The 22117-nt window shown below is 36.0% G+C and overlaps 1 protein-coding gene across 1 annotated transcript in view; it reads left to right on the top strand.

The window, feature by feature from the left end:
• The window catches only part of TTC39B (tetratricopeptide repeat domain 39B), a 140816-nt gene that overhangs the window by 105323 nt on the left and 13376 nt on the right, over positions 1-22117 (top strand). The window contains exons 9-18 of the mRNA XM_037796984.1: positions 3731-3836; positions 4659-4724; positions 6274-6382; positions 7045-7112; positions 7204-7263; positions 8723-8884; positions 9492-9583; positions 11878-12004; positions 14192-14300; positions 20764-20881. Of these exons, the coding sequence (XP_037652912.1) occupies positions 3731-3836; positions 4659-4724; positions 6274-6382; positions 7045-7112; positions 7204-7263; positions 8723-8884; positions 9492-9583; positions 11878-12004; positions 14192-14300; positions 20764-20881 (1017 nt within the window). The remainder of the gene's footprint in view (positions 1-3730; positions 3837-4658; positions 4725-6273; positions 6383-7044; positions 7113-7203; positions 7264-8722; positions 8885-9491; positions 9584-11877; positions 12005-14191; positions 14301-20763; positions 20882-22117) is intronic.

The following is a 22117-nucleotide window of genomic DNA, read 5'->3' as shown; positions in this document are numbered from 1 at the left end:
CCCACACAAGATTGCATCAAAGATAATGGTGTTTTGGGGTACGTGATACATTCAAACTGGCACAGAAGGAAAGCTTTCAGACTTTCACCATTAAGGAGGATGTTAGCTGTAGGGTTTTCAAATATGCTCTTTGTCATTTTGAGGAACTTTACTTCTATTCCTAGTGTTCTAAATGTTTTTATGAAGAAGTGGTGCTGGGTTTTTTCTTTTCTGCATCACTTGAGATGATCATGTGGTTTTTCCTTTCATTCTGTTAATGTGGTGTACTATATTAATTGATTTTCTTATGTCGAACCACCCTTGCATACCTGGGATAAATCCCACTTGATCATGTTGTATAATTCTTTTAATGTGCTGTTGGATTTTGTTTGCTAGTATTTTGTTGAGGATTTTGATATCTATATTCACAAGAGATAGTAGTCTATAATTTTCTTTTCTTGTGGTAACTTTTATCTGCTTTGTTATGAGGCTGATATTGACCTTGTAGAGTGAGTTAGGGAGAATTCCTTCCCCTTCTCCTTTTTTGGGAAGAGTTTGAGCAAGATTGGTGTCATTTCTTCCTGGAAGGTTTGGCAAAATTGCCCTATGAAGCCATCTGGTCCTGGGCTTTTCTTTGATGGGAGGTTTTTGATGACTGATTCAGTCTCTTTACAAGTTATTGGTTTGTTGAGATCTTTTATTTATTCCTGAGTCAGTGAGGTTGTTTGTGTGTTTCTAGGAATTTGTCAGTTTTACCTAGGTTTTCTAATTTCTTGGCATATAGTTATTCATAGTATCCTCTTGCAGTCCTTTTTATTTCAGTGGGATCACTAGTAATGTCCCCCTTTTCATTTCTGATTTTGGTTATTTGTGTCCTCTCTCTTTTTTCTTCATCAGTCTACCTAAAGGTTTGTCAATTTTTATTGATCTTTTCAAAGAAACAACTGTTGGGTTTGTTGATTCTCTGTATTGTTTTTTATTTATTTCTTTTATCTCCACTCTAGTCTTTGTTATTTCCTTCCTTCTGCTTGTTTTGGGTTTAGGTTGCTCTTCTTTTTCTAATTCTTCTGGTTTTGAGGTTGGGTTTCTAATTTGAAATCTTTCTTCTATTATAAGGTAAGCATTTAGAACTTGAAGTTTCCCTCTCCATTGCCTTTGTTGCATCCCGTAAGTTCTGGTATGTTATATTTTCATTTTCATTCACCTCAAGATATTTCCAAATTCCCCTTCTGATTTCCTCTTTAACCTATTGGTTATTTTAGAGTACGTGTTTGATTTCCACACATTTGTGAATTTTCCATTTCTCCCTGTTACTGATTTCTACCATTATCTCATAGTGGTCAGAGAAGATTAATTGTGTGATTTTAATATTTTTTAATTTGTTGAGACTTGGTTTTGTGATCTAAGCTATGTTCTATCCTGGAGAATGATCTATGTGCACTAGAGAAGAATGTGTATTCTGCTGTTGTTGGGCAAAGTGTTCTATATGTATGTATCTGTTAGGTCTAGTTGGTTTAGAGTACCATTCAAGTCTTCTATTGCCTTACTGATCTTCTGCCTAAGATGTTCTATCCATTATTGGAAGTGGTATATTAAAGTCTCCTACTATTAATGTAGAAGCATCAGTTTCTCACTTCAAATCTGTCAGTATTTGCTTTATATATTTTGGACATCATCAAGGTGGTGCTTTCTTCCTGAAGACCAGCTGCTGATGATCCTTGGCTCCTCTGCCACATGGCAAGGCACATGGAGGCATCTGCTGGTCTCTCCCTTCTCTTCTGGGTTTTGTTGATTTTAGCTTCTTGCTTCCATGGCTTTTTCTCTCTCTGTATTCATTCTATTTATAAAGGACTCCAGTAATAAGATTAAGTTCCATGCTGAAAGCAGTGGGTCATGCCTTAACTGAAGAAGCCTCAACAAAAGACCCTGCTTATAGTGGGTTTACACCCACAGGAATGGAATAGATGTAAGAATATGTTTTTCAGGGGCACATACAACTTCAAACCACCACAGCCTGTAACATCATATCCCTTTTTATGTCATTAAGTATTTTTATTCATCATGACTTTTAATGGCTGCATTGTATTCCAGCATGTGGATATATATATATGTATATGTATAAGTCTTTGCACAGATGTAATTGTCGTCTTAACCATATTCCTGTTGTAGGATATTTTGATTGTTTAAAATTTTTCATTGTAAATAGTAGTCAGTAACTATACAAAGTTTTGTTTGTATCCATACTATTTCCTTAAAATACATTCATTAAAAAGTTGGCAAACTTTGTTTTAAAGGGCTGGATAGTAAGTGTTTTAGTCTGTGTGTCCTAAGGTCTGTTACAGATATTCAACTCTGTGGCCTCAGTGTGAAAGCAGCCGTAGAGAATAAGGAAATAAATGGGTATGGCTATGTTCCAAAAGCTAGCTAACCCTGCACATTACCTACCATTTTACCAGAAGTAGGTGAACATGCAAATATTAAAAAAAGACATCATATTCTCACCACTTAGTGTTACAATTGTTAACACCTTAGTATATATTCTTGCAGATTATTTTCTATGCATATTTAAAGATATATGTATTTTTCAACCAAAATGAGAGTGTACTGTATGTACTCTTTTGGAAAAACCTGTTCTTTTTAAGTTAATGATCTTTTTCATGTGACTAAATCTTCATTTCATGTAATACTCAGTCCATCTTCAGATTTTCCCAGGTGGTTCTCAAGGTTGTTTTACAGCTGATATGTCTTAACCAGGATCCAATCCAAAATTGTCTATTGTATTTGTTTTTTTTATATCCATTAATTATCTTTTATTCTCGAACAGTCTCTAATTTCATGACAATTATTGAAAAAATCATGTCAGTTTTCTGCAGAATATCCCATTGATTTATTTGTGTGCTGGTTTCCTTGAATTTTCATTTAACTTGTTCCTCTAGTGCCCTATATTTCCTGTAGACTAGAAGTTAGGTCTACAATCTTGATAGATTCAGGTTAAATGAATTTGACTGGAATACACGTGTGAATTTGCAAGTTTTATAATTGCATCACACTGGGTTAGATGCGATATCTAATTATTCCTTATTGCCTTAAAAATATATTTGCCAATTTGATAGAATAATTCCTGGTCATTACCAATATTTATGTCTTTGTCATTGTTTTCATTTGTTTTCTTCTGATTAGGTATTTGCCTTTTGAAGATGATATGAATGGGAAAGAGAGAAATGTATAGGAAAGAAATTAAAATGAGAAAGCAAAAAGATTTGCTTAGATGAAGCAGGAAGAATAAAGAGGACAAATGGGACAGCTGTGATGTGAATTTGCCTTCCTCCTTCAGGCTGTCCAAGTCCCAAGCCCTAATTTTTTGGGTCTTTTTCAGACCATGGTGATCATACTGACATTCAAATCTTCTTGCTGGTGGTAGCTCTGTTACTTAGTAGCATCTGAGGAGCTAAGCACTCCCAGGAAGCTATAAGGCTTTTGGGTGATGCTTGCTGATGTTTGAACTCTCTTCTGTTTAAAACCCAGAAGACTGGTCCTGCTAAACAGTGTAGAAGTGGCTGGTCCTTTTTCCTTAATGATTATTACCCAGTAGCCTTAGGAGTAAACTCAGCACAACAACATCTGTTTAAAAATTCTGTAGTGTTTTGGCTAATGACATTTATTTTATAATGTGTTAAGTGTGAATTTTGATTTTAAATTAACTTTCAGAGGCATAGTAAACATATACTATAACTTTTATTCTTCAATCCAGGGAATGTCTTTCTATCCTGCAAGTAATTCAGAAGAATAAACTTGAGCAACAGTTCTTCTCTGAGTTTGAAGGTGGTGTCAAGCTTGGAATTGGAGCCTTTAATTTGGTAAGCAAATAGTTGTAAAGAAGCCAGAGCCTGTTGAAGGAGAACCTATGGTTTTCAGTGTCTTCTCTGCCTCCTTTGAACTTCACCATACATCCTTAACTGGGTTTGGTTGACTAGTGGCAGGAGTGGGATCTGTTTTCCTGCATTTTGACCCTGTATATGTTGTGAAATTCTGTACATGCTCAGAGTAACTTTGCATTGCAGAACATAAGGGAAGCATTCTTCTATGAATGGACTTGTAAGCTTTTTGGTAAGAAGGTGTTTGGAATCCAATTTCAATTTGACATGACAAATATTTTTGCTTTGGCAATGGTGGCCCTGGACTTGAAAACACTTGAGGGAGAGATATAAATGATTTTCATTTTCTGGACAGATGAAGAGCAGATATCTGTCAAATTGTGATATACTATTTAGAGATCTTAAAATTTTATTAAGGTTTGCCTGGAATCGGTGAGAAAAAAGTGATAAAGAGAATCTTACAGATGAGTGATCCTTAGACTTTTGCTTCCCGGGAAAGGAAGCTAAAAGAAACCTTGTCTGGAGGTGAGCACTGAGGAATTGCCTTTTTTTAGGTTCGATTTCTTAGCTAAATGAAATTAAATCATAAATAATGAACTACAGTATGTGATGATTCAGACATCACATTTTAATTTAGCACTATTAACGACTTACCTTTAAGTTACCACTTTAACTTACCACTATTAACCACATAATCAGCATATTACCAAAGCATTAACACCTTAAGTTGCTTGGAGTTTGACAGTTATCTACAGTTTGATACACTGACACATAACTTTATTTTAGTTTTTTTTTCTCTTACAGATGCTGTCCCTTTTACCAGCAAGGATTATCAGACTATTAGAATTTATTGGATTTTCTGGAAATAGGGTAAACATTTAATTTTATTTTAGTTTTTACATGGAAGATACAACATTATCTATTGAATATGAGGGCAATGCAGTAAGTCCTTATAACTAGTGTGGTAATTATCAGCAATTTGTTTGCAGGACAGTAAAGACACAATTGTCCTTGATCATATTTTTTAGGAGTTAGGGTTTTTCAATTGAAATAAAAAAATTTTCACGTTTGTTACCTAAATTCTGGGATTGAGAATTACGTTTTACTAATATTGCTGCTAGCTTCTTTAACATTGTAGTGACCCCAAAGTCTTCATCTATAAAATCAGGGAGTTAGGCTAGATCCATGTCTAAAGTTTTTTGATTCTAATGATTGGACAGCATGGGAAGAGCATAGTTGCAGTATGTGGAATTTCCTTGTATTTTTACAAGTTTCACTATAAAACTAAAAAAGGTAATTTGCTTTCCATGAGTTTTATTAATTATATTGTTGTGTAGTGGTTGTTTTTATAGCTTATAATATTTATTAATCAGAATACTAAATATGATATTAGAACAGTTGCCTTATTGCAAAAGCTGTCACTATTCCTTGGGAGAACAGGTTTTGAGAAATGTATGAGGACAAGTACAAGAAGCTGTAATTTTTTTTTTCCTGTTTACTCCACTGTTCATGCTCTTCATAAGCTATTGTATGTTCATTGTGATCCCTTCATGTTATGTTGCATTCTCCGTATTCTGACTCCTTATTTCAGGGTCACCCTCCCTTTGACCATTCATCTTCCTCCTTATTACTTCATTGGCTCCAAATTACCTCATGAATAAAGCTCAAACTGTAACATGAATTCAAGAATCTTGTGATCCGACTCTAGCCAGTGTTTCCACCTTCATTACTCATACTTTTCGCTTCCTCAGTGCTCCTATTAAACTGGGCAATTGGTTGTTCCCCATATGGGCCCTTTGCTTTCTTGTATCCATGCTTCTGCTGGTTTCTGTTTTCCGATGTCCTCCTCAACCACCGTCCTCCCAAATATTGCTCTGTTGAGAGCCTCTCCGTCCATTAGGTTTGAGAAAAATGTCATGTTTCCACAAAGCCTTCCCTTTTCCTCTCACAGCGAGACTCAAGGATTCCTAACTCCTTCTGTGGCACTCAACATATCTAATAAGAAAATCATGTGTTCATGTACTACTGTCTTCTCTATTTGATGGAAAGATCCTTAATGATATGGAAGCATATCTTGTTCCTACTCATCCTAGAGCCTTGTACTTAGAGCCTCGTTATACGTTTTTTCATGAAGTAATATTTTTATCAGAGAAATAAAGCATTTATGTGAAATGAGCATTGCCTGTTTCTCTCCCTAGAATCACATGGTGTAAAAGAGTTTTTTAAAATTTTCTTATGCCAGTTTAAAATGTAAATCTTGTTTCTAGTTATTAGTAAAAGCATCATCACCATTCTAAGCTCTTGAAAGAGGGACCCCACCTTCATGGAGGGTGAGGATACATGAACTAGCATTTTAAAGTTTCTGAATATGATTTTAAGTCTTGTTCTTTTCTTTCTAAGATACATTTAATTTCCACAGGAGTTGGGTCTCAAGCAGTTACAAGAAGGTGCATCAGGAAGAAGCATAAGGTCTCCACTATGCTGCTTAACTATACTAGCTTTTCATACTTATATCTCCCTAATACTTGGTAAGGACTGGATTACATTTTACTTCATTCAAAGTGATTTTCTTGCATCTGCTGATTAAGTAAAAAATTAGAAAAGTCAGTAAGAACCAGTAGTCTATATCCGTTTACTTTTTTTTTTTTTTTTTGGAACAAACATAGAAGAAAGGTTAAGAATTACATTTCATTTTAATCATGTATCCTCAGTGATATTTTTCAGAATGAGTGGAGTAGTTTCTTTCATTGAATACTTTTTATTCTCAGCTAAAACATTTCTATAAAGCTTATTTGAGATGATTTATTTTAGCATACTTGTATTAGATTTTTTAGTAGAAAAATTTAGTACAAAAATTTAGTAGAAAATTTAATGTTTGGTTAAATAAATTAATATAATTTAGGTTTGATTAATTTATTAATTTATTAATATAATTAATATTGCTTCTGAAACCAGAAATTGCAACTAGGATTCTAGGAGAGCCACTTCCATTCTTAAGCATTAATCAGTCTGTCCTAAAATCCTAAACTAAAGTCATATATGAGGCTTGTCAAATATAAAAGCAACAGAATGACAGTTTTCACTTTTCCCCGGTTAGGTCTTTGCTTATATGTTAATGAAATATGGAGAGTTAGTTATAAGTATCTACCATGTTTCATTAAGACTGAGGCTTTTCCTGTTAAATTTCTAGGTACAGGAGAAGTGAATATTGTGGAAGCAGAGAGGCTCCTTGCACCCTTCCTCCAGCAGTATCCAAATGTATGCTTAGTATTTCAAGTGTATGTTTCAACCATAATTAATCAACAAGCACCGATTGTTGAACAGTGCATTTTCTTCTTTCCTCCCACAGGGCTCACTCATGTTGTTTTATCATGCCCGAATAGAGCTGCTGAAAGGGAATGTTGAAGAGGTAATTTATTTGGGGAGGGTTATTTGGGGGAGTTGTCCATATGGTGGAGTTATAGCATGCACTCATTCACCATATGTAGCATTCAGCTATATGGACCAGACACAAGTAAAGAAAAAATACATAATTAAAACGCCAAAGTTTAATTTTGTATATGCATTCTTTTATATGAAGTAGATTACTGAATAAGGTCTACATTTAGACATAAAGTACATGGGGCCATTCAGGGTAGAATCTACAGAATACCATGCAAGCAATTTAAGGGTTTTGCAAAAAAATTGACTATTACCAATTTCTTCATTACATGGGTGTTGGAATCTAGCCCTTGCATAAAAGATGCAGCTCCAGTATACTACATGAGGGTCTTCCTCCAAGGACATTATTCACTGAGTTCCTTGAACAAGGGAACATTTGGGGTCACAGATAGTGAAGTGAGGAGCATTTCTTATAAAGATACTCAAACAGTTTCCTTTTACACAAATAGGATCAAACAGGTATTATTCTATGATTTGCTTTTTTCTACTTAAAATACATTTTGGACATCTTTCCAGGTCAGTATTTCTAAATCTCCCTCATTCTTTTTGATATCTTGTTTTCATTCCGTGGGATGGATATACTACACTTATTAAAGCAATCCACTATTGATAGATACCGGCTGCTATAAACAATGCCATTGCAAACATTATCCTTTTGTGTATATTTCTATGCACAGGTATATTTGTATGACAGATTTTGATAAGTAGAATTTCTGGGTCGAAAGATGTTTGAATTTTGATAAATCCAGCAAAATTGCCCACCTAATTTAAGTTTGTTCCAGTAATACTTGTTTCCAGTTCTGTTTGCCAATTCTGGACATTATCCATCATTTTTTGTTTTTGCCAATCTGATGGCTGAAAAATGATATCTAATTTTTAAATTTATATTTCCTTGTTTATAAATTTCTTCATATGTATACTTGTGATTTGTGTTTCTTTTTTTTTCTGATTTGCCTGTTTAAAGCTCTGCCAATTTTTGTCATTGAGTTATTGGTCTTCTTCTTAAGATTTTATAAAATTGTATGATAAGGGGCTTAATTGTATAAGCAGTGAATATCTTCTCTCCATCTATTCATTGCCTTTAATTTTGTTTAAGGTGTGTTGTACCCTTTGGAAGTTTTGAGTATTTATTAACTCAAATCTGTCAGTTCTTTTCCTAAAGGACTTCTGCATTTTATATCTTACTTGGGGAGGGACTTCCCTACTCCCCTGTTGTATAGTGCCAAGGGCCCCTCACAAAATTAGATGAAAAGGCAAAACTTAACTATATCATTGCATGTAAGGAAGGGAACATACTGTCATATTGAGTGATAATATTGAATGATAATTTTGTTCTTTTTGTACAAAGTGTTTTATATATTTTTCCATTAGGTTCTTATCTCCTAGTCTAATATCTGGATGATCAGCTTTATGCAATTGACTTATAGGCACAAGAGATATTCCGAAAATGCATTTCAGTTCAAGAAGAATGGAAACAGTTTCACCATCTCTGTTACTGGGAGTTAATGTGGATTTATGTTTTCCAACAAAACTGGATGCAGGCATATTACTATTCAGATCTGCTTTGCAAAGAGAGTAAATGGTCCAAGGTAAATTGTAGGCTTTCATTAATGTCATCTATTTGTTAATAAGTGGCCAGAATGATTTTTATTTAGGACTGTTAGTTCAATAGCATGACATCAGCACTACTTTCTCAACTTAGAGAACCATCGAAGGAGGAAAGATGCATTAAGTACCTACTGCTTATTGGCCCTCTACTCAGCACTACATGCTTTAAAAACCGTCCAAATAGTCCTTTTCAACAAAGAGATTTTACCTTAAATGGTGAACTGCACTTACATTTAAAGCTGTTAGATATCAATACTCTTGATAATTTCTCATAGACTGTCAGATGCCCTGGTGACCAGGCTTTTAATGATAATCAAAATTATTTCTGATCCATTTGTGAGAAGTTTGAAGGAATGAGATAATGATCTCTCATTCATTCTGTCAGCTTTCTTATCCATGAACACTATAGATGTATAATGCAAAAATGGTCTAAATTAAGTGAAAAGTATATTCATTTGTAATAAGTAGTATAAAACTTTTCATTTCCCTTAATATTATATCTGGGAGTTTTTTTAGGTCATTCCTGATTTGCAAGTAGAAATGACAGGTACCAAGTAGAAGTTAACTAGTTGCTTTTCTTTCCACAAGGCAACCTATGTGTTTCTGAAAGCTGCAATTTTAAGTATGCTTCCAGAGAAGGATGTGGTAGCAACAAAGGAGAATGTGACAACTTTATTCAGGTAAACTAGACAGTATTTCCGTATCAGAGACCTTGGATATATAAACTAGCAAATAAATACATCTATTTCCTTTTCCCTTAATTTTCTCCCATGCTTCACCTTCATATTTAATTTACCTAACCATTTGGTACAGGAACTCTTAAGATAGTACTTTTAGCCAAGAATCAAAATGCCATCCTTTTAGCAGGATTTTGCAGATATGCTGGTGTGATTGGGAACCTTGAGAACATGTCCTTTTATTTATGTTTTGGGAGTAGGGTTTTATTATTGGGACTTTGCTACTGAGTTTTTAACACAGTTTATTACATGTATATTGTTACCAAAAGATGTAAAAGAAAAGAGAGAGGGCTGGGGCTTTGAGGACGGTGTGGAAGGTTTGAACTTGTTGCATAGAGTGAGAGAGTGAGGGGATGAGAGAAAAATGTAGGGGGGATGGCAGACTGTGGAAGGGCCTTTGACTTTGGGGATGGATGATGGTTTTATGGCGATATCAGTCTGTTCTCAGCGTAAACGCAGGGAAAGTGGACACAGATCCATCCAGGGTTGGGTTTTTGCCCGCCTGGGTGTGAAGGTGTGAAGACTTAAGCAGTGGACAAAGGAGCTTAGGACATAGGCCAAAGCTTGCAGAAGTGAAGGACAGTGCAATCTAAGCTGGAATGTGGAGGGACAGGGAAGAAGAAGGGGATTGCTGGAATGGGAGAAAGTTGAAAGGCAAGTGACTGAAAATCTTATAGAACAGACAAGTTAGGAAGGGGTAGTGTTCAAATGCTGGCCTGCTTGAATTAATGCTTTGAGCTAGAAAAGATAAGAGTCAATGAAGCAGTGTGACCACAGGAGTGGGTGGCTGTGTAGAAAAAAGGAGAAGACCATAGGTTCCACCACACTCTTCAAACATAATTGATCCTTTTAAATGGAGTACCGTTTTCTGCGGGCCACACTTTGAGAAATTAATGGCTTAGTGGAACCCACACACTTGGCAGAACAAATTTGAAGGCATGACCAGGACCTTGTTTATAGTACACATTTTTTTTGTCTCCTTTTTAAAAGTTAAAAAAAATTAGGACTGTGTATACCAACTGCAGAATTAACATTGTTAGAAGCCATGGTCTGATTAAATTCCACCTCTTATTGGTAAAATGTGTTTCCTTATTTCACATCAACAAGAGTTAATAGAATGTACTGAGAGTTACTGGAATGAGTTACATTAAAGTCTTTTAGCTCTCCCTCCATTTTCTCTACTTCATATTAACTTTTCTGTATATAAAAACAATTTCTCTGAAAATTGTTGATCTTATTTTTAGGGGAAAGCTTGAGATCTGATCTGTGATAACATATAATTTGTTGGGATAATGAAACTCCAAAAAATGAGTGTTCTCTTCACCAAGTCTCTGTGATCTTTAAACCATGAGGTTCCATGTCTCAGGCATACTTCTTATCCATTCTCCCCACCTTGCCCTTCCACTGCCTTAATGAACAAGTGATGGGACATCCTAGTTTAAAATCCTCAAATTGTGTCCAGAAATAACCTACCTCAAGTTTGCTCTAAATCAGATTATTTTTTTCTCCTGTTCCATCTTACTTTCTTTTAGTGATATAATTGGATATTTCCCTGAATTCTTTCTTGATAAGCTATTTGATTCATTCACAAGAATGCATAAGAAGAGCTCCCAAGAACACAGTCTCCCCGTTCTACTCTCACTGTGTGTTTGTGTGTGTGTGAATTTCATAATTGGAATTCCTTAGGCTTTTGAGGAGTTTGTAAACATGGTACATGTCGTTAAGTGATCGTTTCCACAATCACCTATGCTTGGAAAACATTTTCTCAAATTATAAATTAATTGATTTGCTGTCTTTTGGCCACATTCTTTTATAGATCTGTTTCATACTTGCAGATAGGAACAAGATATGTACAAGGTATATAATAGCATGAAAAATATTTTGGAATCTTTACTGCTTGCTTATAAAAATTGCCAATTGTATACATAGACTGCCTAGGCCTTGTTTGGTAGATTAGCTAAATTGACTAGAAAAAAATTGTCAATCAGTCGTTCTCAAACTTGAGTCTATATCAGAATCACCTGGAGGGCTTGCTACAATCCAGGTTAATGAGCCCCACCCCTGGAGTGTCTGATTCAGTAGGCCTGGGTGGAGGCTGAAAATTTATATTTCAAACAGTTTTCTAGGGGTGCTCAACTTGCTGGCCTTGGAAGCAGATTGGAAACCACTGGTGTAAATACTACCTGTGTTTTAATCACTTGTCTTTCACTGGGGGTGTTGGATGGGAATCTTCACAGACAGGTGGAAAGCTTGAAGCAGAGAATAGCTGGCAAATCTATTCCTACTGAGAAATTTGCAGTGAGGAAATCACGACGTTACTCCGTCTCGTTGCCTGTACCTGTGAAGCTCGTCTTGCCAGCCCTGGTATCTGCATTTATTTTATTTAATGTTTGAATTCTAGAAATAAATTGTCCATTTGCAGCAGCAGGGGGCATATCTGATTTTTGTTATGAAGTTTAGCTCAATTAAAAACCATTCTAAGTGTTTTTGTAAGGTGAATGTTTATAAGTAATTTATTAATTTATTAATAATCAAATAATAACAATTATAGCTAGTGTCTTTTGATTAGTTGGTATGTTCCTGGCATTATGATAAAGACTGTATAATTTAATTCTTACAATAACTCTTTGAGGGTAGTTCCTCTTTTGAGGCCTTTTTACAGATAAGGAAATTCAAGAAGAGAGAGGTTAAGTAAAGTTAATCAAAGTCACAGAGCCAGTAAGTGTCAGAACTGATCTGATTCCAGAGCAGCATTGTCCGACAGAATTATAATGTGAGCCACATATGTAATTTTACATTTTCCAGCACCACATTAAAAAAACATGAAAGGAAACATGAAATTAATTTGAAGAATATATTTTGTCTAACTCAGTATATGCAAAATTTTGTCATTTCAACATGTAGTCAAAAATAATTATTTAGATATTTCACATTTTTTTATATTGCATGAGTTCTTTGACATCTGACCTGTATTTTATACTTGCAGCACATCGCAGCTTGGACAAGCTGAATTTCAAGTGCTCAGGGACCACAGGGCTTGCTGGTTGCCATATTAGACAGCATGAATCTAAAACTTACATTCTTATTTGTTATGCCATTTAGACCAGACTTTGGTGAAACGTATAATTTCAACTTAAATTTTCTTAATGAAGACTTCTTAAAAAGGGAAGATGATATCAAATTATTATGACTCTTTGGGGCATCAGATTTTGCATAGGTAGCTTGCAAAGAAAAGCCACTCTAATAGGCATCTGAAGTCTTACTTAGGGTCTCCTGATTCATTTTTATTCCGTGATTTGCACTAGAAATTGTTTTCTTCCTGTCTCATAGAACTTCCCTTAACATTTTGTAGAGCATCGTAGTTCTTTCTCTGCCCTAGTACTTACATTCTAGTCCAATAACTGTATCCTGTTTTGATTATCAAGGATCATAAGGAAGGTTAACTCATTGCACTTCTTTCTGTAGAATGTGCAGGATATTGGCTTGAATTTGTGGTTCCTAGGACTTTCACCAGAAGTTTATTTTTCATAAAATGTCAGACTTGTGCTTGCCTCCTTCTTATAAAATATCCCATCAGTCATTGAATTGAGCTCTTACACTAGTAACAAGAAGCATTTGTTCCACGTAAAACTGAAGGTTGAGTGTTGGAATCTTAGTTTTCAGTGCCATAAAATAAAGATAACTTTGCTGCCACTGTACTTGGATTTGTCTTCCTCAGTTCCATCACTTTCCTGGTAAGAGGCTTTTGAGACTCTATATCTCATTTTAAAATTAATTTCTAAGAAGATACTAATTATTCCACTTGTTTTATATCCTTCAAAATCTGAACTGCACTACCAGGAAAATCAGAAAAATATTTTCAAGCAAAAGCGCATTTGCTTTTGATCCAAAAAAAATTCTCATCTGTTATCCTGTTAAACATAATCTGTAATCAGAAATCATTAGTTTACATTTTCAGGGGCTGTCATTCAGCCATATGGCCTTTAAATTAATGCGTTTTCTGCATATTGGATTGCATTACTGGACTGTCACATGTGTTTAGTGGTATAAAAGAACCCGAGACCATTAAAATATTTCTAATGCTCATTTCCAGAGATGTTCTTGGAAACATTTTATGTAAACAACTGGCAGTTATTTAAAAATGTTTCTCTTTACTTAAAAATTAGTATTGTTCATACTATCAGTTTAAAATACTGTATTTTATTTCTGTATCTATTGTGTGATATCTTCCAAAAAGAATTAAATGCCAATAGGTATTTAATAAATATTTTTCAAATGAATGAATAAATTAATTTTTCAGTAAAAATATAATATATACTGTATACGTTGAATTGCTTCACATTATAAAAACCAAAAAGCATATACTAAAGTGGGAGAAAGGGAAATTATTTCACTAAACACTATACAAGGAAGCTAAGGAAAATGATCTCTAAATGTTTTCTTGAGATTCCTAGCAACTAAGACAGAACACACCAACATAGTTTTGTTGCTGAAAACGACATTAGATGACCTCACATAATGCAAATGGTTTTTTTCATTCTTCTTCATTAGGAAATGATGTATGTCTGGAATGGTTTTCCAATAGTGAGCAAAAGAAAAGACCTTTCTGAAAATTTATTGATAACTGTTGAGAAGGCTGAGGCAGCTTTACAAAATGAAAGTAAGTATGAAAAGTAAGAGCCTAAAATTCCTTTTCTCTGCTTCCCTGCCATTCTCCTGTCATTTCCCTGTGTATTTGTATCTTTGCTAATTTGTGTGTATCACCAGGACAGGAACTTCCAATAAAGACATGGGGGTGGGTGGGTGGGGAGATTTGCAATCCAGATGAAGAGAGGAAGGATACATGTTGCAACTTGGATGTACCTTGAAAGAAGCCAGACACAAAAGGCAACATAGACTATGATTCCATTTATATGAAATATAAATCTATATGGAGGCAGAAAGTGGACTAGTGGTTGCCTAGTGTCCTAGTTTGCTAATGCTGCAGAATGCAAAACACCAGAGATGGATTGGCTTTTATAAAACGGGGATTTATTTCGCTGCACAGTTACAGTCTTAAGGCCACAAAGCGTCCAAGGCAACACATCAGCAATCGGGTACCCTCACCGGAGGATGGCCAATGGCCTCCGGAAAACCTCTGTTAGCTAGGAAGGCAGCTGGCATCTGCTCCAAAGCTCCGGCCTCAAAACGGCTTTCTCCCAGGACGTTCCTCTCTAGCAAGCTTGCTCCTCTTCAAAACATCACTCCCAGCTGCACTCTCTTCCTCCCCCCAAGTCAGCTCATTTATGTAGCTCCACCGATCAAGGCCCACCCCGAATGGGTGGGGCCACACCTCCATGGGAACATCTCATCAAAATTATCTCCCACAGCTGGGTGGGGCACACTCCAAGCAAATCCAACCAGCACCAAAAACTTCTGCCCCACACAAGACCACAAAGATAATGGCATTTGGGGGACACAATACACTCAAACCGGCACACCTAGGGTTGGGGTAGAGGAGAGTATACTGGGGGGAGGGTGATGGTTAAAAGGTACAGGGTTTCTTTTGGGGATGATGAAAATGTTCTAAAACTGATGGTGGTGATGGTATATGCAAATATATGAAAAGCCACTGATTAGTACACTTTAAATGGGTGAATTTTATGATATGTGGATTATATATCTCAATAAAGCTGTTACCAGAAAAAGTAAAGATGAACAGAAGAAGAAAGCCATTCAAGTTTTAGAGCAGCACAAGGAAAATGCACATTTCCTTCTGGTTTTACTTTCTTGTGATTCTTTCCACTTTTTTAGGGTATTGTGTTTTTGCAGACACAGGGAAATAAATGTTTTCAAGTTGAAATTGAATCCTAATTTAATTATTTTACTTGTTACTTTTGGTTGTACTAGAAGACCTACTCCAAATTAGCTCCATTTACTGGAAGCAGCTGACATAGTAGAGGGAGAACCAGGAGGTTGGAATTTCTAGCCCCAGTTCTGCAGTCTTCAGACTCTGGGAAACACATCTCATCATTCTGGGCTTCAGATTGTTGTTGCTTGTTTGCTTGTTTAAATGAAAGCAGTGTTGGACCAGCTAATATCCAAAGTTGTTTTCTTGCCCTGACATTTTTCTGATTGTGTTTTTAATAGAGATATTATCTTTTCATAAGCAGGGCCATAAATGAAAGCCTTTGTTGTTGTATTCCTTCTAAACCCCCAAATCATGTATATCTCAAGCTAATGGTCTTAGGGTTTGGAATACTCTAACCACAGAAGTAAAATGAAACTTCTGTGATGAACATGGTAAAGGATATAGAAATTCAGGAATGCTTAGGGAAAATAATTTAATAACCATTAACTCATTTTTCTTAACTGGAAAAAGATGCCCCTGAAAGAGCCCTGGCTCCGGAATCAAAAGACTCTCCACAAGGGGGATTAAATGATTGAATTAGTTCCAGGAATGAGGACTTGATTTGGAGGGCTTTTGTATTGGATCTTCGATTTCAAACTGAAATGTTAAATGAGATTTCTCTTTTAAATTACCCTCTTAAAATTAAACACACAATTGTTAGGCATAGGTGGAAAACAGTCATCCATATTTTTGCTGTTATAACACATTTACTTTAGGATATTTGTTTATTCTGTTCTAGTCCTTTTTTATAGTTACAATTACTGTATACCTGGAATACATTCTATCCAATTTTTTTTTCATTTAGCATATCAAAAGCAATTTTTTTCTTGTTGCTAAATAGCCTTTAAAATGGTAGTTTTGAATGCTTTATAGCATATTCCATGGAGCTAATGAATAATAATTTAACTAACTCTTCTGATATTGTTGGTCATTTAAGCTGCTTTCCACATTTAAAATAATTCTAGCTTCAGTTTCCATCAATGGGGAAACAAATATGAAAGAATAAAAGCTGAGGCAGTGGACTTATCTGCTAGTAAAGTCAAGGTTTGGGGCCAGATGGCTAAGGAATCAAAGAGAACAATGCTGTTGGGAGGCCACAGTCCCAACTCCCAACCCCACACCCCTCACCCCTCACCGCCTCCAGCCCCAGCTGCTGGCCATCAAGCACACGCAGCCAGTGCTCACAGGTAAACAGGAGGTGCATGGATTCCAGTGGATTACTCTACTCCACTATTGAAAAAAATGGTCATATGCACAGCTCATCTGCTGATGGAGGGGTGAGTAATATCACCTTCCCATAGTAAAGGTGGCACTCTTATTAAAGAACTAAACTGAAGTGGGTTCTCTTTGTCCCCCCCACCCCCCACCCCACCGTACATAAAATTTGTGAAACTTCATCCCCTTATTGAGCTGGAGCTTAGGTAGAGTAGTCAAAATAGTGAGGTATTCACTTCAGGGACTGAGAATTCCCTTTGAATTCTGGGCTACAGGGAAGCAAGAAGAAAAGTGTCAAGAAACTGAGATTGGAAAGAGGAAGGCAAAGGTGATACTGTTTCACAAAGAGCCACAAAAACGTATGTAAAAGTACAGGCTGTAGACTCCTAGATGAACGTTTCCGATTGGGTGTTCTTCTAGATACCCCGTCACTAACATAGTCTCTACATAGTTTTTGTTAGTGGAGAGTTTTGGTACGCTTCCTTACTATTTTTAATGTGAAATAATTTCAAACAGAAAAAATAGTCTCTTTTGCTTTGAAATAACTTAAAGCCATGCCATTATGAATTTCAAACAAAATGCAAATATATGAAAGTTCACCTTAAAAAGCGTGATTTCAAAATATGAACATCTGTAAAAATCCATTAGGTCTTTGAACAGATTTACTAATATTCATTTTTGTTTAACTAGTTAGGCCACTTTTCATTTCTTTGTTCATTTGAACACCCTTCATTTTTCCACAGTAGATATCGAAATATTACACATAAAGGAAACATTATTCCTGCCCTTAAGGAATAATATCTATGAGTAAACCCCCACATATCTACAAAGTTAAATGCATAAATGAACATATTTTAAAATAAGTGGATATGTGAGAAGTGAGAGGAAAAGGAAAGTCCTTTAATATTAAGTGATAACACTTGTAGCATATTTTTTCAGAAAAACAGGTCAGCTTTTCTTCTTCCATTTTCCACAAAGATAAAGGTTTAAATTCAGTAAAATAAATTCTGATATTTGAAGGTGCATTGTCCGTAGTATAGACTAATATGTGCCACCAGAGACTGGGGCCTCTGTGTGTCCAGAAGTCCTGGCATTGGGACTATTGGGTATTTCTCTGTTTGGTCAGGCTCTTTTTTTTTTTTCCTCCCATTTATTTTGTCCCTCCGTTGATCAAACCATGCATTTAAAATGCAATAGAAGTTTAGAAACAATTCTCTCACTGATGCCAGGCTGCTTCTCTCCACCATTCCTTTTTCTTCTAATGATATATGGAGATGAGAGGCTTTGGAGATATGTAAGCAGGAATGAAAGAAGCTGAGACAGACAGACACGTGGTACCTATGTACAATCCTGTCTTTGTATGTCCTCCCCTTAGATTAAAAAATTGTTTTATTCTCTGAAGATCACCTTTGCCAGGTGTTCCACATGACATTTATCATGTCTTCCAGGTCTTTTGTTTTGTATAGGAAGATTATTACACTCCAAATCCCCTTCTCTGCCCCTCTCCATTCCCAATAGGCAAGGGAATGTTATCACCTTTTTAGTAATTAAGGCTCCTATCCTTGAGAGTGGGAAAAAATCCAAACTTGGAAAATGTGGTTAAGATGTAAACCTGAGGTTACTTCATCTCCTCTATCCCTACCCCTATTACTAGGAATGGAATGTGTTTTTCCTTTCCTAGCTTATAAAGTGTCTCTAAAGTAAAGGGGGGGGGGGGGGGGGTGGGGAGGGAGAGGGAGAGAGATGGGGAGAGATGGGTGGGGAGAGAGAGAGAGAATACAAGTGGTGTTCTATTCTGGCAGTGTTCTGACCATATGTGTGAAAGGCTGGTCACTGATATGAAAGGGGAAATTCTGTTTGAAGACAGAGAAGCACTTGATAATATATATGCCTAGAGTTAATATTTGTTCATTAATTCCATCGTGTTTGATTTGCAATCTAACTAAATTCAACTTGTAGCCAGAAGTTGGCACAGTGGTTCTACTTTTACTATTTGTTAGTTAATTTGCTCAGTGAGATTATGTAGCAAACATAGTAAAAGGGAAAGTGTTACTTTATGACTTTTCACTTACCAAATCTATTTTTCAGATTTTCTTGGTGCATTTTGATTATCTTTTAAAAAGTTCAACGTAGATATTTTTGTAGATTGGGCCTCAAACTTCTTCTTTTCTCAGGCTACCTACCTTTTTATTATTAAGTTCCTAAACTCAGCAGATCTTTTGTGATGAAAATGTGCTTTGGCAGCATTATCATGTGACTTTCTTTGAAGGGAAAATGGAAACCATGCATGTTTGAGGTGTCATCCATGAATACAAACCTGAGGTTGAGAATCATGATCAATATTCGTATTTTAAGAGGAAACAATCATCTGATAGATAGTGCTGTGTTGTCTGAGGAAAGGATAATGTTTTTTCTTTCTGAGGGTTTTGGAAGAATGCAGTATTTTTTGAACCTGTTTGCCATAACCTCTTATGGATGAACCGTTCACTAGCTAAAATGTCTTCATATACTAAAGATAATTTCTGAGGTTTGTACTGAAAGCAGGAGGAATTCAATATGAGGGGCTCCATTAGTTCATGGTTTAAACAAAAATTAAGCGTGGCTTTACTGGTACCATGACTTCCCAGAATGGTGTTTGTTCCTCAATAAAGTCGTCATTCAATGAGCACCAGAATATTGTGATAACACAGGCTGTCAATAAAATGCTGTTCAGAGCTCAGCAGTATGCACAAAAATGATAACAAAAGGTAACATCCACTATGGACCCTACGGGTTTGTTTCTAGGCTGCAAGATACTGTTTCATAGAATATATGTTTCAGTGAATATCCATGATTGGAAGAATAGATTTTTTTGTGTATGTTGGAATAACGGTCCTTAATAAGTAATTGGACAGGTAATGTGGTATTGGTAACTGTGATTTTCCTGGTGAATTACCTATCCAGGTTTGGAAATTAGAAGTGAATATTAGTTGTTTTCATCACCTAGAAGTAAAAGGTCCCCTTCGAGTTGGCTAAGTAGCATCATTAACCTCCCATGGCTAAGCAGTTCACTAACTAAAACATCAGCACATGCTAAGATGATTTCTGAGGTTTATACTGAAAGCAGGAGGATTTCAATACAAGAGCCTCATTAGTTCATTTTACTGTTCCTCCCACCTAGTTGTCAAAGCCTGCAATGTATAAATTATCAGTCTGTCTTCTAATGACTTCTTAGTGTGTATAACTTCCAAAAAAAAATTTTTTTTTTCAAGAGTGATAGACATGGAAGGGCTACTTTTGTCAGATAGATGTCACAGATAGTATGGCTCCTTCTGTTTAGTGAATGTTTGCTTGGGAGTGTAGAAGGTAATGAGTCGTTTCCAAAATGTGAAAAAGTGGTGGAGGAAAATCGTTTATGTTTCCATCAAGTACTTAGAAGTTTGGGTTGGGTGGGGGGGGAGGATTTTCGGTGCCTTTCAGGTACTTCAGAACTGTTTTGTCTTATTTTATTACATAATTTCTCCCCAAAAGAACATAACCTGGGAGAATTGATCATAAGTTGTAAACATAATGATCTGGAGAGGGCATTTTTACTTCCTGAATTTTTAATGGGTAGAAGGCCATCTGCTGCTCCATATGGGAGAGCTACCCTCTCCTGCGTCGACGCTAGCACAGTCATAAGCCAGAACAACAGGAGGACGCAGCCGTCTTGCTCCCTGTGGCTTTACCTTTTATAGAATTAATGCAGCTCTTAATACTTAGAGTTCAGATTTTCTGTTGTTGTATCTAAGGTCACATAACTCAGAGTATGAACACTTAAATTTTTTTTTAAGTAGATAGAATGGTGTACTAATGCATTAACTTCAACATTTTTTTATTTAAAATTTTTTATTGTATTTTAGTGAGGCATAATAAATGCAAAAAATATTTTCCCTATTTTTAAATGTTCTCTTTGAGACCTAATGGCTCTTAATTCTTCCTCTTAATTAAGATTTCTAAAAGTACTCTTTTGTGTGTGTTTTGTTTGTTCTGTTTGAAGACTTCAATGACTACACCATGGATGACGAGTGCTTAGTAAAGTTGCTGAAAGGATGCTGTCTGAAGAATTTACAAAGGCCCTTACAAGCTGAATTGTGTTTCAATCATGTTGTTCAAAGGTAAAAACAAATAGAAAAATCAACCTGGGTGCAAATTGTGGTTTCTGGGAAATTGCGGTGAGAAAATGATACAAAATGCTCTTATCTCCTGCTGCTGAACTTTTGCCAATGTTACCAGAAAGCAAATCCAGTAGTATTTTCTTTGTTCTTTGTGAACAGAATTGTAATCTAACTGGAACATAGCTTTATGCCTTTCTACTTGATGTTTAGAGGTGGCACACAAAAACTAAATTTATGGCCAGGATAACAGGTGTCTATCCAGACTCTGGCAGTGATGTACTGAACCTCTGATACTTTTTAAATTTGTATATTTTGTTCATTCATTTATTCCACAAACATCTGAGCACCCACTATGTGCCAGACCCTGTGCTGAATCCTAGGGATTCAGAGTTGAGTAAACAGATTTGCCATCACTATGGTTAGAAGGTAGCAGGGCAGAAAGAAGTGATGAGTCCTGTAAATGCTCTTTTGGCGAAGGGCATTTTGTCTGTATATAAGCAAGTTTTTTTGTTTTTTTTTTTAGTAGCTTTGATGAAGGTGTCTTGCTACTTTATAAAACGTAGTGTGGAATCATGGCCCTGATGTCTAGCCCTCTTTCATACATCTGGGGTCATAAAGCTAAATGTCTTCAAGGGCCAGACAGATAGCCTTACTGAGGCCAGCTAAGTGATGGCAGGAAGGGTGGACACTGTAAATGAGGGAGACTGTGTGTTCTCTGTAAGGAGTGCAGCCATTCCTTAGCTCTAACTGATTATTGCACTGTACAATGTGGGCTCAGGATTGCTAATCCCTACAATTTTTCGAGAGTCCAAAGTCTGTATTTTATGTAAAAATCTCTTGATTTGGAAATATTGGCCTAAAATATTTGAAAATACTTCATAAGTCAAGTAGATCACAACCATGGAGTGCGTTTTGCATACTCTATTCTATATCATTTGCCTTTCCATCCATGACCACCTGATCCCCTTCTTCCTGACAATATTTTGTGGAAATATAGAAATGCTAACGGGATGTTTCTTCTCTACAATGCTCAACTGCTGTGAACCTCCATCTGAAAGAGCTGTTCAGGAAATAATGGGAGGCAAACGCAGCTGGTACAGAAATGGGAGGGTGCTTACTTTAAGGGCACTTTTAGGATTCCAGAGAGGCCCTCAGTTGGGTAAAATGTAAACCGGTACCCTCACTTACTCATGCAGCATTTTGACCTTGATCCAGAAGAATTCCTTACAGTTATGT

Source organism: Choloepus didactylus, chromosome 10, assembly GCF_015220235.1.
Source record: "Choloepus didactylus isolate mChoDid1 chromosome 10, mChoDid1.pri, whole genome shotgun sequence".
NCBI classification, from domain to species: Eukaryota; Metazoa; Chordata; class Mammalia; order Pilosa; family Megalonychidae; genus Choloepus; species Choloepus didactylus.
The sequence above is the reverse complement of the archived record's forward strand: the minus strand, read 5'-3'. Positions and strand labels throughout refer to the sequence as shown.